Genomic DNA, 14,400 nt, shown 5'->3' with positions numbered 1-14,400 from the left:
AGTTGCTCCAAAAAAATAGGAACAACTCCACCCGAAACCTGGACCCCTAGGAAACTAAACTCATGTCACATGGTGGGGAGTAAGACATTGCTGATTCACTTGTGGCTTTGCCATTTGTGGGTTATAAGGTCTACTTGACTCATGGGATAAAATTAGATTCATATTCTTCGCTCTGTCAAACCGTGGCATCTTCAGTTACCAGTTATTTAGATTACTGTTTGCAGTTTATAGAATCAGGGCACTCGTATGCAAAACAACAGTTAGGAGTCTCCTTTGCTAATCTTTAAACCTTTTGCATCTATAAAGGGCTATCTTAAAAAAGATGTAAATCTGATGTAATGAATGCAAACGTTTACTAATAAATAAAATATTGTCATACAGATACTTAGATTATCCAGAGCATTCTGTTTAGTTGCAAGTACACAGTCATATAAAATGACAGTTTTGTAATGGGACATTTCATGACTTGAGAGAAAATGGAATGCTGTAATCAGTTAGAATCATAGAATCACAGAAATTTACAGCACGGAAGGAGGTCATTTTGGCCCATCATGTCCGCCCGGTCAACAAAGAACTATCCAGCCTAATCCCACTTTCCAACTCTTGGTCCGTAGCCCTGTAGGTTACGACACTTCAAGTGCACATCCAAGTACTTTTTAAATGTGATGAGGGTTTCTGCATCTACCACCCTTTCAGGCAGTGAGTTCCAGACCCCCACCACCCTCTGGGTCAAGAAATTTCCCCTCAAATCTCCTCTAAACAGCCTACCAATTACTTTAAATCTATGCCCCCTAGTTGTTGATCCCTCTGCTAAGGGAAATAGGTCCTTCCTATCCACTCTATCTAGGCCCCTCATAATTTTATACACCTCAATAAGGTCTCCCCTCAGCCTTCTCTATTCCAAAGAAAACAAACCCAGCCTATCCAATCTTTCCTCATGTCTAAAATTCTCCAGTCCAGGCAACATCCTCGTAAATCTCCTCTGTACCCTCTCCAGTGAAATCACATCTTTTCTGTAATGTGATGGTGACCAAAATTTCACACAGTACTCTAGTTGTGGCCTAACTAGTGTTTTATACAGTTCAAACATAACCAAGTTCTATAAAAACTTAGTTCTCTCAAAGAATGAGGGGCAAAAAGGAATAAGTAATTACAATACTTACATTACTATAAGCCTTATTTGTAAATCTCTCTTACAATGCTCTGGTCAGTGTGTCCCTTCTACTGTTATAAAAACAATCATATAATATGAAAATATATACTTTTAAATAAGCAAAATATCCCCTCCGCCATGGTGGTTAAAATTATATTAGTCCACATATTTCAATCTGCAGCAAATCCACCTTTAGTCATAGAATCATAGAATGGTTACAGCACAGAAGGCCATTCGGCCCGTCGAGTCCATGCCAACTCTCTGCAAGTCCTACTACCCGCCCTTTCTCCGTAGCCTTGCAAGTTTTTTTTCTTCAGGTACTTATCCAATTCCCTTTTGAAAGCCACGATCACATTTTCCTCCACCCCCCTCCCTGGCAGTGCGTTCCAGATCCTAACCATTCACTGCGTTAAAATGTGTTTCCTCATGTCACCTTTGGTTCTGCTGCCAATCACCTTAAACCTGTGTCCTCTGGTTCTTGACCCTTCCGTCAATGGGAACAGTTTCTCTCGATCTACTGTGTCTAGACCATCATGATTTTGAACACTTCTATCAAATCTCCTCTCAACCTTGTCTGCTCTAAGGGGAACAACCCCAGATTCTCCAGTCTATCAACGTAACTGAAGTCCCTCATCCCTAGAACTATTCTTGTAAATCTTTTCTAAGCCCTTTATATTCTTCCTAACGTGCAGTGCCCAGAATTGGACACAATACTCCAGTTGTGGTCGAACCAGTGTTTTATAAAAGTTCATTATAACTTCCTTACTCATTAAGCAAACACAGAATCATACACATTTCAGCACAGATGGAGACCATTTGACCCATTATCCCTGTGCATTATAATTTAAATAATATCCACTTACCTCTGCTTTTTGTGTTCTGGGCAAACTAGAAGATTTCTCCACTGCATAAACATCCACAAGGTATAGGTTTGGACCTCGCTCGCGATCCAGCACAGCAGCTGTTTGGATGATACCACTGTGGTGTCCTATTGTGAAAAGGCGTCCAACAGATTTCCCCCCACAACGAACTGAAACTATGTAATACTCCAGTAATGCTAAAGTATCTCTGGGACTCGCTGCCTCTAAAGAGATCACACTGGTACCCACAGGCTCTCCTTCACGTAAAATGGTGATGTATTTTGGCTGGGTAAAGACAGGTCCATCTACACCCTGAAGAATAACAGTCAGCTCAGTACTGGTTTTTCTTCTCTCTGGTCCAAAGTCGACAGCTGACACAACAAGATGGTATGTAAGTCTGGAAGGAACTAAAGGTGCTATTACTCTAATATCTCCATTATATCGATCCATCATGAAGGTGTCACTATCTCCATTGACTAGTTCATACTCAACTTCTCCATTTGTTCCTTCGTCCAAGTCTATAGCTCTGATAGTTATGAGAATGGAGCCCATCACAAGAGCACTATCTGCGACAAGAGCATTCTGTGATACAAATACAGGAGCATTATCATTCTGGTCTGTTACTAAGATAGTGACATTCTTTAAAGCAAAACGTCTGAAATCTAGTGGAACTGCCTGATCAATGGCTTTAATAGTAAGTTCAAACAGATTGGAAAATTCGCGGTCAATCTCTGCATTGGTCCGCAGTGTCCCATCTGAAGCACTGATTACAAAATGATTTCCTCTTGGTATTTGCTGGGCTATGCAATATTGTAACTCTCCATTAATATCGGCATCAGGGTCTTGGGCAATTACTTTCAGTACAGATGTACCAATAGGAACATTTTCCACAATAGATTTAAAAATATCTCCAGGAGGAAAACTAGGTGGATTATCGTTAAAGTCTCTGACATGAATCACTACTGACATTGTTGAGGATCTTGGTGGTCTTCCATTATCTTTTGCTGTTATGTTCAATCGGTAAACAGATTGCGTTTCAAAGTCCATTTTTTTTGCTAGGAAGATGCTACCTGTATTATGACTAATGCTAAATGTTCCATGGTTGTTACTTCCTGTAATGCTGTAATGGATCTCAGCATTGTCTCCTGAATCTGAATCAGTAGCAGTCGCAGATTCTACAAGCTCTCCAACTCTCATATTTTCTAATGCATCAATGTGCATCACAGACTTAGGAAATGAAGGTGTATTGTCATTTTCATCTAGCACACTGATGATTAAGGTACACGTGGAACTCAAAGGTACACTCCCCAAATCCACTGCTAGAAGAGTCAAAGAATAGGAAGCTGTAGCTTCGTGGTCTAGCTTTCCTACCAATGTCACTTGGCCTGTGGCACTTTGAATCATAAACTGTTCTTCTTCATTCCCTTCAATTATATAGTAATGTACCAAACCATTATTTCCCTCATCAACATCTGAAGCACTGACACGAAGTACTTGCGTCAAGTTTCCTGCTGTTTCAGATATTGTGGCCTGGTATAGATCTTTAGTGAATCTAGGTACATTGTCATTGGTATCCTTGATATATATCTGTACAGTAGCACGGTCCTGGAGAGGTTTTGGCAACCCTTGGTCTGATGCAATTACTGTAAAGCTGAAAACCGCGGCCCCTCTTTGCCTCATTAGAGCCTCTCTGTCAAACTGATGTAGACTGGTGATTTCCCCAGTGACTGTATTCAGCTCAAAATCAAGCTGGAGTGTTTCAAATGTATACTTCACTTCACCATTAAATCCAAAATCTTTGTCCACAGCATTAACATGACCAACAGTTGAACCACCTTTCTGCTCCTCTTCAAAATGAAATACATAATTTGTGCTGTTGAATAAAGGTCTGTTGTCATTTACATCTTCTAATATTATTGTCACATTCACAGTTGCACTCAGAGGCTCCACTGCTCTGTCTGCAGCAACAACCATCAGGACATATTGGTTTTGAGTTTCTCGATCCAATTCCGCCTTAATATATAACTGCCCATCAGGAAAAATACCAAACTTCTTCTCTCTGTTTCCTTGTGCAATGTCATAGGTAATCTCCCCATTCACTCCTGAATCTTTGTCAGAAGCCTGGACTTTAAAGAATCTAGAGTTCACAGGTTCAGCCTCCGAAATTGTGACCTCGTACGAAAGCTGGTCAAATATGGGTGGGTTGTCATTCACATCATGCACGTAGACAGTCAAGATTAAGCTAGATGAACGCTGCGGAACACCCATGTCAGATGCTACTGCCTCCACCTGGTATGAACCTGCATTTATGTCAAGAGGTCCATTTAAAGTTACTATTCCGGTTTTCTCATCAATGTCGAAGAGAGCTTTAGGATTCTGCCGCAAGGAGTATGAAACTATGCCATTGATGCCTTCATCGGGATCGTTCACTTTAGCCTGGAAAATTGTGTGTCCCGAACCCCAATTTTCAACCGCATTAATATTTTCAACTGCATGAGGGAAATGTGGAGAATTATCATTCAGATCCTTGACAGTGATATTGACTAAAGTCTCCCCAGTCACCGTACCACCACTTGCCACAACTTTTAACTGATAAAATGCTAGTTCTTCTCTGTCTATGGTGCTGGCAGTATTAATTTGACCTGTCGATCCACCAATGGTAAACATGCCCCTCTGATCTCCTGAAGTGATAAGGTAAGTGATGTTGGTATTAAGATCAAGTGTAGATGCATATACGGTGCCAACAAGAGAATCAATAGCAATGTTTTCAAAAATAACGAAACTATAGCTGCTCTGGCTGAATGATGGAGGAGTGTCCTGTGTGTCGATAACTGTGATGGTTACAATAGCTGGACTCTGGGAGCGGAGATTTCCACCATCAGTGGCAATGACCTGCAACCAAAAATTAGACAGAAAAAAATTAAGAGAGGATGATTTCAACTGACAAGCATTTAGTATGAATGAAAAAGATTAATTAGTGAGAAAGGATTGTACCTGTATGATTGGCAGGCTTATAATTAGGAAGAAAAACACAGAACTCTACTTGAGATAATCAAAATATTATATTTGATTAGAAGAATAAAGAAATATATAAAACAAAGCTGATGACTGGGATTTGTAGAGTAATTTATTTTATGGATTATCTGACGTGGCATCAGGTCTCCCACCCTACGACATTCCATCAGGATTTCCTGAAGATCCCGAATGCACATAACTGGGTCTGCAGTACTGAAATGAGGTAGGAAGGCCAGTCCCAGCCCTTCTGAAGCCTGCAGCTGCATCCCACCTACCCCCCATTCCCACTGTAAGGCTCAGCACACTAATGGTGTAAGAATCAGATTCCATTTCAGGCACCAATGTTAGACTCCCGAGTCAGGTATGGCACAGCCAGATGCAGAGAAAAGTTTCCTTTACTCTACCCCAACATTGTATTTCAGCCCCAACCTCAGAAAAACACCTCTTACTGACAATTGTTCAATTTTCTGCACCAATCAAATCCTGTCTAAGTGACGTGGCTGACAAGTTCTGAATTAGGGACAGTTTTGTGGTTTATGCCCATGCATATTAGGAACTGGATTAACTCATTTCACATAATCCTTAAATCCAGCAGGCAGAGGAAACTTTCATCCCAACAATTACAGGAAAGACAGCATGATTCAGTGCCGAATGATTCCCATCAATCAAATTGAAATTGGATTTGTCAGCTACAGTGCACTTTGCCAGAGATGAGCAGGGAACCGGTTTGTACCTCAATTCTCTCCAATCTCAGCCTAGTCACTGTGGGAAGTGTTGAAGATTCCTATCGATCTGGGCCGGATCCGAACCCAGGTTCCAAAGTTGAAAGATCAGGGTCTAATCCATTGTACCACTGAATTACCCCAGGCTTATTTTTTAATTAATGGTCACACTTCTTTATAAAGTGATTTTTTTCCTCTTACCCTATTCTTGAGTCTCCTTGCATCATAATTAACTGGGGATATTATTCAGTTGTGCAAAAATAATAATCTCATCAGATAATCTATAAACAGATTAACTTATTTATTTTAATCATTGGCCTGGTTTGTACACATTTCGTTCTCCCTCTAAACTGATGAATTTGTTTTTAAAATCTGCGGCTAGAGGAACCTGTTTCAAGCTTCCATCAATGCTATTGTAAAACCAGTCACGAGAAGTTCGAGCAGAGCAGTGTGAAAGAGATGAAAGTGGCTTTTTTTCTAAATTAGAAATACCTGGCCCTGCAATGCCAACAACAATTTACATTTATATAGTGCCTTTATGTAGTAAAAGCATCCCATGGTGCTTCACAGGAGCATAATAAAACAAAAAACAGAGCCAAAGAAAGACATATTAGGACAAGTGACTAAAAGCTTGGTCAAAGAGGCTGGTTTTAAGCAGTGTCTTAAAGGAAGAGAGAAGGGTGAAGTCAGAGAGGTTTATGGAGGGAATTTCAAAGCTTAGGTCCTAGACAGCTGAAGGCATGGTCACCACTGGTGGTGTGAAGGAAGTGGGAGATGTGCAAGAGGCCAGAGTTGGAGGAATGCAAAGATCCTGGAGGGTTGTAGGGCTGGAGAAGATTACAGAGATAGGGAGAGGCAACACCAAAGAGTTTTAAAATCAAGGCGTTGGTGGACCGGAAGCCAATGTAGGTCAGTAAGTACAGAGGTGATAGGTGAACAGGAATTGATGCGGGTTAGAATACGGGTCGTTGAGTTTTGGATAAGCTCAAGTTTATGGAGGGTGGAAGATTGGAGCGCTGCCAGGATAGCATTGGAATAGCCAATTCTAGAGGTATAAAAAACATGGATGAGGGTTTCAGCAGCAGGTAAGCTGAGGCAGGGAAGAATTGAGGCATAAACCTGCTGTCTACTCATCTGTAACAAAGTACAGTGGAGCTGAAAAAATTAAATTTCAACAAAGTTGAGGGGACTCATTGGGCAGTATAAAAACTATTTGTTTCCATGCTGTCTTTCCTGCAATTGTAGTCACAACATTTTCAAAATATATATATATATATATATAATATATATATTTTATATAATATATATATATATATATATATATAAAAATTATCTATTTATTTCATACCATTGTCATTTATTATTGTGTTGTCTGCCATTTTCAGTTGAGGAAATGTGTGTAAAAATTGGAAGCCATAGAAATGAAAATGAAAATAATACTATTACTAATAATAATAATAATATCAAAATTACTTTAAACCAAAAGACTGCAAAGACATACATAAGAGAAGGGTAGAAGGGAGAAGAATACATGCTCAGTGACCTCCATTTAAAGCAATTTGTAATTACCAAAAACAATATGATTGTTTTGAGATTGGGAACAGCTCTGTATGCAAAATTTGAACCACAGTGACTGCAGCTTACATGTTTACTTCACCCATGTTAGAATACAAGATAGGAAAACATCAGTCCAACCCTGCCTAATATTACAATGGACTGGGGGAGGCCATATCTACCTCCCACCACATGGCCTCAGAAACTGACGACCAAAGATTTTCCAGACAAGTTGGACAAGTGTAATTAATGACTAATTTCAATTGTTTTTAAAACAAAAGAAATGTTCTTGATATAATTTATTCATTCAACTGGCATATTTCCTAAAAACAAATCAACATACAGTCAACTTTGTATGTACACTGACTAAATTAAGTGAAAACCAGTGTGTCACCCTCCATTCTTAAACTGTGGGAAATCTTATGAATATTGATGAGGGTTTGAAAGTGCACTTTGTGATATGAAGATGGAATGTATTAATGTATTTGTATGAAATTTCTTTAACCACTATTTTAATAAACGTGTTCTCCACTTCTCCATTAAAGTGGCAGACAAAGAAATTGCATACCAACATGCTTAGCATTCAAAAGATGATATACTAGAGTATCATTTCAAGATTTAGGAGCTAAAATCTTCTAACACTTTTCAGCTCTTATTTTCTTTTAGTAAAAGAAGTATTTTTAAAAATCAGGTAGCCTATATTTACTATTTATGATGTCACCACTCCATGCAATAGAGAAAGTGAATATAATCTAGTAATGTTGATTTATCTTCAAATAGTTCTCTAATATTGAGTGATAAGCTGGGATATATTCTTTTATTCGTTTCTGGGATGTGAACGTCACTGGCAAGGCCAGCAATCACTGCCTATCCCTAACTGCCTTTGGAAAAGGTGGTTGTGAGCACTGCATGTGGTGGAGATACTCCCACAGTGCTGTTAGGTAGTGAGTTCAGGATATTGACCCAGCGACGATGCAGGAACGGTGATATATTTCCAAGTTAGGATGGTGTGTTACTTGGAGAGGAACTTGCAGGTGGTGGTGTTCACATACACATACTACTAGGAATGTGAAAACCTGGTCAGCTAATCTCTCTTACAAGCATTTGGATTATGAACTGAACCAGTACTTAAATCACACCACTATACTCAAGAGACTAGAAAACGTGTATAAAGTTGTGATTTGTACATTGCATTTCATGGTACTTGCATTTTTTTGCTTTCCAAAGTATTTTTTGCATTTTTAGTGATGTGACAGATTTAATTTTTTCTTTTGCTCTTATATCTTTGAGATTCTACATGAATTCAAAATATTCGCTACAAAAAAATCTGCACTATTTAAGCAAATATAAGATGAAAGTGATGCTGATTATAAACATTTATTTCCTACATCTGCCTCTCATTCTTCTAAACGCTAAGGAATATAGACCATGCAACTTCTTAGAGGCAAAGGGGGAAAACTGCTCTAGGTCTTCTTCAATGTCATTCTTATCTAAAGGTTGGGAGCTCTGTAACCGGGGCTTGGCAACATCCTTCCAGTCTCCTTGTGAGAAAGTGTCGATTTCAGCTCTGTACTTCCACGTGGCATTGCAGCTGGATTCAGGAACTGAGTAGAATACAAGGAATCAGACCCATGTCCTTTCCATTCCATAGTACATTGATTTGATAGGCTAATATAATGTTCCCCCTTCTGGAATTAAATATTTATAATGTACTGCAATTGGACTGGATGAAACCTTGGGAAAGGTAAGAGCTTGTTTAACAGGACTGCGTAGCCGCAATTTTATAAAGCAGAATCCTGCTTTTCAAAACTGAAGGAATATCAAGACTGGTGTATCATAATTAGATCCTGATGTAGATTCAGTATGGCATGAAAATAAATCATAGTCTTACTTAAGTTTCATGTGCGTGAAAAAAATCATCTCTCAGTGACTTATTGAGAAAGTGCGCTATGTGTTTTGTTACTGAGTTATGCAAACTGCTTGGTCCTTAGTCTATGCCGAATTAGCTAATCTCAGTTGGGCAACAGTTGGGGCACCACAATTAGACAGAATGGGGGAGAAATTCGGTCGCACTTCTGTTGCAGCGTTAATCCAGGCGGAGTGATACTTTTAGTGACTTGAAAAAGTTTGTGCCTCCCGCCCAGAAATTCATCAGAATTGGTCAAAGAGCTGACAAGGGGCGATAAATCAGCCATTGCACACCAGAGTTGGGGGGAGGGGACATGATAACGAAAGTTCGATCGGTACATTTTGCAGACCCATTGCGCATGCACGGAACTCCGAATCAGATCCCGGGAAAAGTCAATTAAAGTTTTCAAAATCACTTGTTTTCAGTGCTGTTATGTCTGTCTGCTGCTGCAAACTCGTAGGTTCATGCACCGTGCGCTGTGTAAACATTGCACTGACTGTGACCTCCGAGGGAAGCGCTTCCTCATCCCTTTAAGTAGCCACAAGTTAACGACTCTATAAGCCTATACCGACTGTTTTTCCAGATGTTGTTATTGGCGGGCGCTCAATAAGGCACATGCACCAAATTTACCCAACGGGGCACAAGTGTCATGATCGGAGTGATCGTCAGTAGCCAGGCGCTAATGGTTTGCACCCCCAGTGAGCCTCGAATGAATTTTCCATCGGGCGCTAAAAGCTGCGTGCCCAGTCGCTAAGCTCTAATGATCAAATTAACGTCCCCTCTGACCACCAACTGAGGCTATAGACCACCGAAAATCCAGCCCATATAATTGGGAAAGTTGGCCATTTGGATAAGATACCAGAAGGCCCCCCTATTTGTAGAACTGCATATGATATTGCCTGCCAGAAAGGAGGTAGGGAGGGAAAAGCAGGGAAAGAAAACATTATATTAAATAAAGTTTTAACCAGCAAGAGTGTTCAAAATGCTATTAATTTAGCAACGATCTGAATTCCTTTAAGTATTTGATGCAGAAAATGCAATCAGGTAAAACTCTAATTTAGAATTTAAAAGTTATGTGGGTAAGGGACAAGGCAGTATTGTATATGGGAGCACCAACAGTGTGGACCCAGAGAGTGATGGCTTGCAGGTTCAACTTTGCACTACGCTTTGAGCACCCAATCTTGTCCATTCCACATGAAAGATGCCGAGACTCTGCAACTCCTTGCAGATGGGATGGAAAATTCAGAGGAGTCACCACCAGGCAGCGTATTTCCTGGCAACTGGCCAACATCAGCATTGGTGGTGGTCTGTAAGCAGGCTATCGGCTGACCCCCTTCGATAGTACATGGTTCAGGGTCATCACTGATGAAGGAACTATAGGTAAAATTATGGTGGGCACCACAAAAAAACAAAACGTGTGCCTTTTTGGTGCTCTTGACTTTCTTTCAATTTGATTTTTTTGATGCTCTGTTGGTTGAGTGCATTGTTATACTAATATTATTTCTCAGAGACTGCTAGGATCGACGCTTCTTCACCTGAGCTCATTATTTCAGCTAAGCAAGATACTTCACGATAAGGAGCAAGTGAAAATCAGGAGAACAAGCCGTGGCAGTTCTTTGTGGAAGCCCACATATGGGTGTTATAGGAAAAGGCCATTTATCGATATTGGTTAAAAGCAAGACAGTAAGGAAAGTACAATTTCTGCAAAGTAAGATTAATAATACAGAAATCATCTCTGAATTTTCAAGATCCTTCTTCCCGGTTGTCCTTCATCCCCAACTAGATAAGTTTAATCTCTGACTGAAACATTTTCTGGCACATGTACATCAGTGAAAATTTTAATGCCTGATTCGGACTAATCGCCATGGAAAATTATGAAAAAGTGTTCTGCATATGCTCAAACAGCATACCTTGAAAATGTGTTTGGAGCTTTTCCAAAAGTGGGGGGTGGGGAGGCACAACAGCTGTGGCAGTGTGTCCCTGAAACAGAACTTTTAAAGTTGGGATGTCTGTTAACACCAGTCTTGGGAGAATCTCAGCTCGCTCTGACCCTGGTGTATATATATATATATATCTTTCATTCCTTCACTTAACAGTGTGTACAATCAGACTGGTGACCAGTAAGATGTTATATTGCTGTACTTTTTTTTAATATTAACACTGCATTCTTAAATGTCTTTTAATGAAAACCTATTTTTGCAAATAATCTACCTGTAGCTGGTACGCTGTCTTCTCCTCTCGGTCCAGTGAAAGCCTAGTGGAGATAACCCCTGTGTCCCCGTTGATCTGGAACCTGAAGGTGTCCCCCGCCGTGATGGAGTATTTGACAGTCCCATTTTTCCCCAGATCCGGATCGGCAGCGGAGACGGTGGTGATGTAGGTGCGGGGCGGCTCGTTCTCTTTGATGTTGGCAAAGTACTGGACGGGGTAGAAGGTCGGGCTGTTGTCGTTGATGTCCTGCAGGCTGACGCTCACCTGGGCCACCGAGGAAAGCGGGGGGTTGCCTTTGTCCCGCGCCTGGACCAACAAGCCGTACTCCGCCTGCGTCTCCCGGTCCAGCTCGGCCGTGCAGGTGAGGCGGCCGGAGACGGGGTCGAGGCGGAAGAGGTCGCGGTAGGCGAGCGGGGTGTCGGGGTCGAGCAGGTAGCGGACGGTGCCGTTGGCGCCCAGATCCTTGTCGACGGCGGTGAGGATGGCCAGCTGGGTGCCGGGCGGCGAGTTCTCGGGGAGGGAGAGGCGGTACGAGCGGTGTGTGAAGGTGGGCGCCTGGTCGTTGACATCGACGATGGTGATGAGGAGGCTGGTGTAGGAGGTCTTGGGGTGCAAGCCCTGGTCGGTGGCGCTGATGTTGAGGCGGACCTGGGACGCCGTCTCCCGGTCGAGCGGCGCGGCGCTGGTGACCAGCCCGCTGCCCGGACTGATGCTGAACCAGCCCAGCCGGTTGCCGGACACCAGCGAGTAGCGGAGCTGGGCGTTGAGACCCGAGTCGCCGTCGGTGGCCGAGACGCCGCGGACGTAGCTGCCCACCGGCACGTCCTCGGCGATCGCCACCCGCTCGGTGCCGGGCGGACGCTCGAAGCGCGGGGCGTGATCGTTGACATCGTTGACCAGGATGAGCAGGCTGGCGAGCGAGGAGCGGGCCAGCGGGCGGCCGTGGTCGGACACCGAGACGGTCAGGTTGTAGGCCGGGATGCGCTCGCGGTCCAGCGCGCTGGCCACCTTGATGAGGCTCAGGCCGGGCACCGGCGAGCGCTGCACGGCGAAGTGGCGCTGCTCGTTGCCGCCCAGGATGCTGACCGAGATGTTGCCGTTGGCCGCCGTGTCGGCGTCGCTGACGGTCAGCAGGGCCACCACGGTGCCGGGCGCCGCGTTCTCGTCCACCGCCGCGAAGCGGGAGCTGGCGGGCAGGTAGCGGAAGCGCACCAGCGGCTCGTTGTCGTTGACGTCCAGCAATCGCACCGTGGCCTCGGCCCGGCCGCTGAGCGGCGGGCTGCCGCCGTCCGCCGCCCGGATCACCAGCGAGTACTCGCGCTTGCTCTCGTAGTCCAGGCTGTCGCGCACGCTCAGCACGCCGGTGCGCGGCTCGATCTGGAACGGGCTGCCCTCGTCCAGCGAGTACACCACGTCCCCGTTGGCGCCCGCGTCCGGGTCGCTGGCCGTCACCTGCAGCACGCCCGAGCCCACCGCCACGTCCTCGTACACGCTGCTCTGGTAGTGCGACTTGGAGAAGCGGGGCGAGTTGTCGTTGGTGTCCTGCACGGTGACGTTGACCTGCAGGTAGCCGAACCTCTTGGGCAGCCCGCGGTCTTCCACCTCCACCACCAGCTGGTAGAAAGGCGCCGACTCCCTGTCCAGCCCGCCGCTCGACACCAGGTGCAAGAAGGCGCCTTCCCCGCTCGGGTTGACTGTAATATCCAGGCGGAATTTCCCTTCCCCGTTGCCTTGTACAATCCGGTAGGACCGGTGGTCCACTCCGTTGGAGCCGATGTCTGCGTCGGTGGCCGTGTCCAGGATCACCTGGCGGCCGCCGCTGGTGTCCTCCTTAAAGGTCACCACGATGGTGGGCTCGGGGAAGACGGGCGTGTTGTCGTTGAGGTCCAGCACGATGATCCGCACCTCGGTGGGGTAGGTGGGCTGGCTGGACAGCACCACAATGTTGATCACGTCGCTGGGCAAGCTTTCGCGGTCGATCACCGAGGTGGTGGAGATGACACCTGTGGTGGCGTTGATCGCGAACAGCGCGTGGTTCTCGCTGAAACGGTAGGTGAAGTCCGGCTTGGTGAGTATGGTGCCCACCAGGGTATCGGGCGGCTGCTCCTCCTCGATCTGAAACACTTGGCGGAGCTGGTTGGACGCGGCATCCCAGCAAAAGCTCAAAAACACCAGCAAAACGGCGAAAAAGTTGCAGCCTCTACCTAACGGTACCATGGTAAGAGAGTGTGCTCAGCCCACCTTTCCAGCAAAATATACCTTTTCCAAAATGCATCAAATCAGAGTGAAACCAGGGGGAAATTCCAGCAAAGGTACCGTTAGGTTACCTTTGGAGAACTGCACGATTTTTGTTACAAAAAAATACCAATTCCAAATTTGCTTTTCTTCCACCGATTCTCTTCATAAAGTTTTTCAAAGCTGCTTTTGGCGTTTTCATAAAGTTTCTGCAAACTTTTTGTTTAATACAATGCAACTTTTGAAATAGTTTTTCTCCCCCTGTTATGTTTTAACTCGCAGCTTGCAGTGGGAGAGGGTGCTCGTATACAGTTTCAGCGCACTGCCGCTTTCGCTCTGGCACCAGTAAAGACATGACTCGCTTTGGTCATTCCCCGGGTTATTGCTTTCTCCCACTCTCTCTCCCAACGCAACCAAACTCCAGAGCAGAGGAAGACTCCGCCCGCCCCCAAGCCCACCGCTACCGCGCGTCTGATTGGCCCGCCTCGCGTTCCGCCGCGCCCCCTCCCCGACACAGTTCGCCCCTCTGTGGTCAATGCCCCTGTCAGTCACCATGAGTGGCGGCTGGTTCCTCCCCCAGGGAAGGTCGGTTGAGCCCACAGGCGAGGTGAGGGGTAAAAATGAGGAGGAAGGGGGCGTAGCTAATGGGGGCCGTGTGCTCGGAACCGTTAGTTGGTTACAAGAATAATTCCAGGGATTTGCGGCTTTAGCTTGTGTGTACGCGAAGTGTTTAAGTTCAGG

At 44.5% G+C, this 14,400-nt stretch overlaps 1 protein-coding gene across 1 annotated transcript in view; it reads right to left on the bottom strand.

Moving 5' to 3' along the window:
- Nucleotides 1-13,992, bottom strand: part of fat4 (FAT atypical cadherin 4) — a 416,915-nt gene extending 402,923 nt beyond the window's left edge. The window contains exons 1-2 of the mRNA XM_070871826.1: nt 11,425-13,992; nt 2,017-4,905 (exon numbers count right to left, since the gene is read on the bottom strand). Of these exons, the coding sequence (XP_070727927.1) occupies nt 2,017-4,905; nt 11,425-13,641 (5,106 nt within the window). The 5' untranslated portion in view covers nt 13,642-13,992. The remainder of the gene's footprint in view (nt 1-2,016; nt 4,906-11,424) is intronic.
- Nucleotides 13,993-14,400: the final 408 nt, after the last annotated feature.

This window comes from Pristiophorus japonicus, chromosome 2 (genome assembly GCF_044704955.1).
Source record: "Pristiophorus japonicus isolate sPriJap1 chromosome 2, sPriJap1.hap1, whole genome shotgun sequence".
NCBI classification, from domain to species: Eukaryota; Metazoa; Chordata; class Chondrichthyes; family Pristiophoridae; genus Pristiophorus; species Pristiophorus japonicus.
Note: the sequence above shows the minus strand (reverse complement) of the source record. Positions and strands in the feature narration are given on the sequence as shown.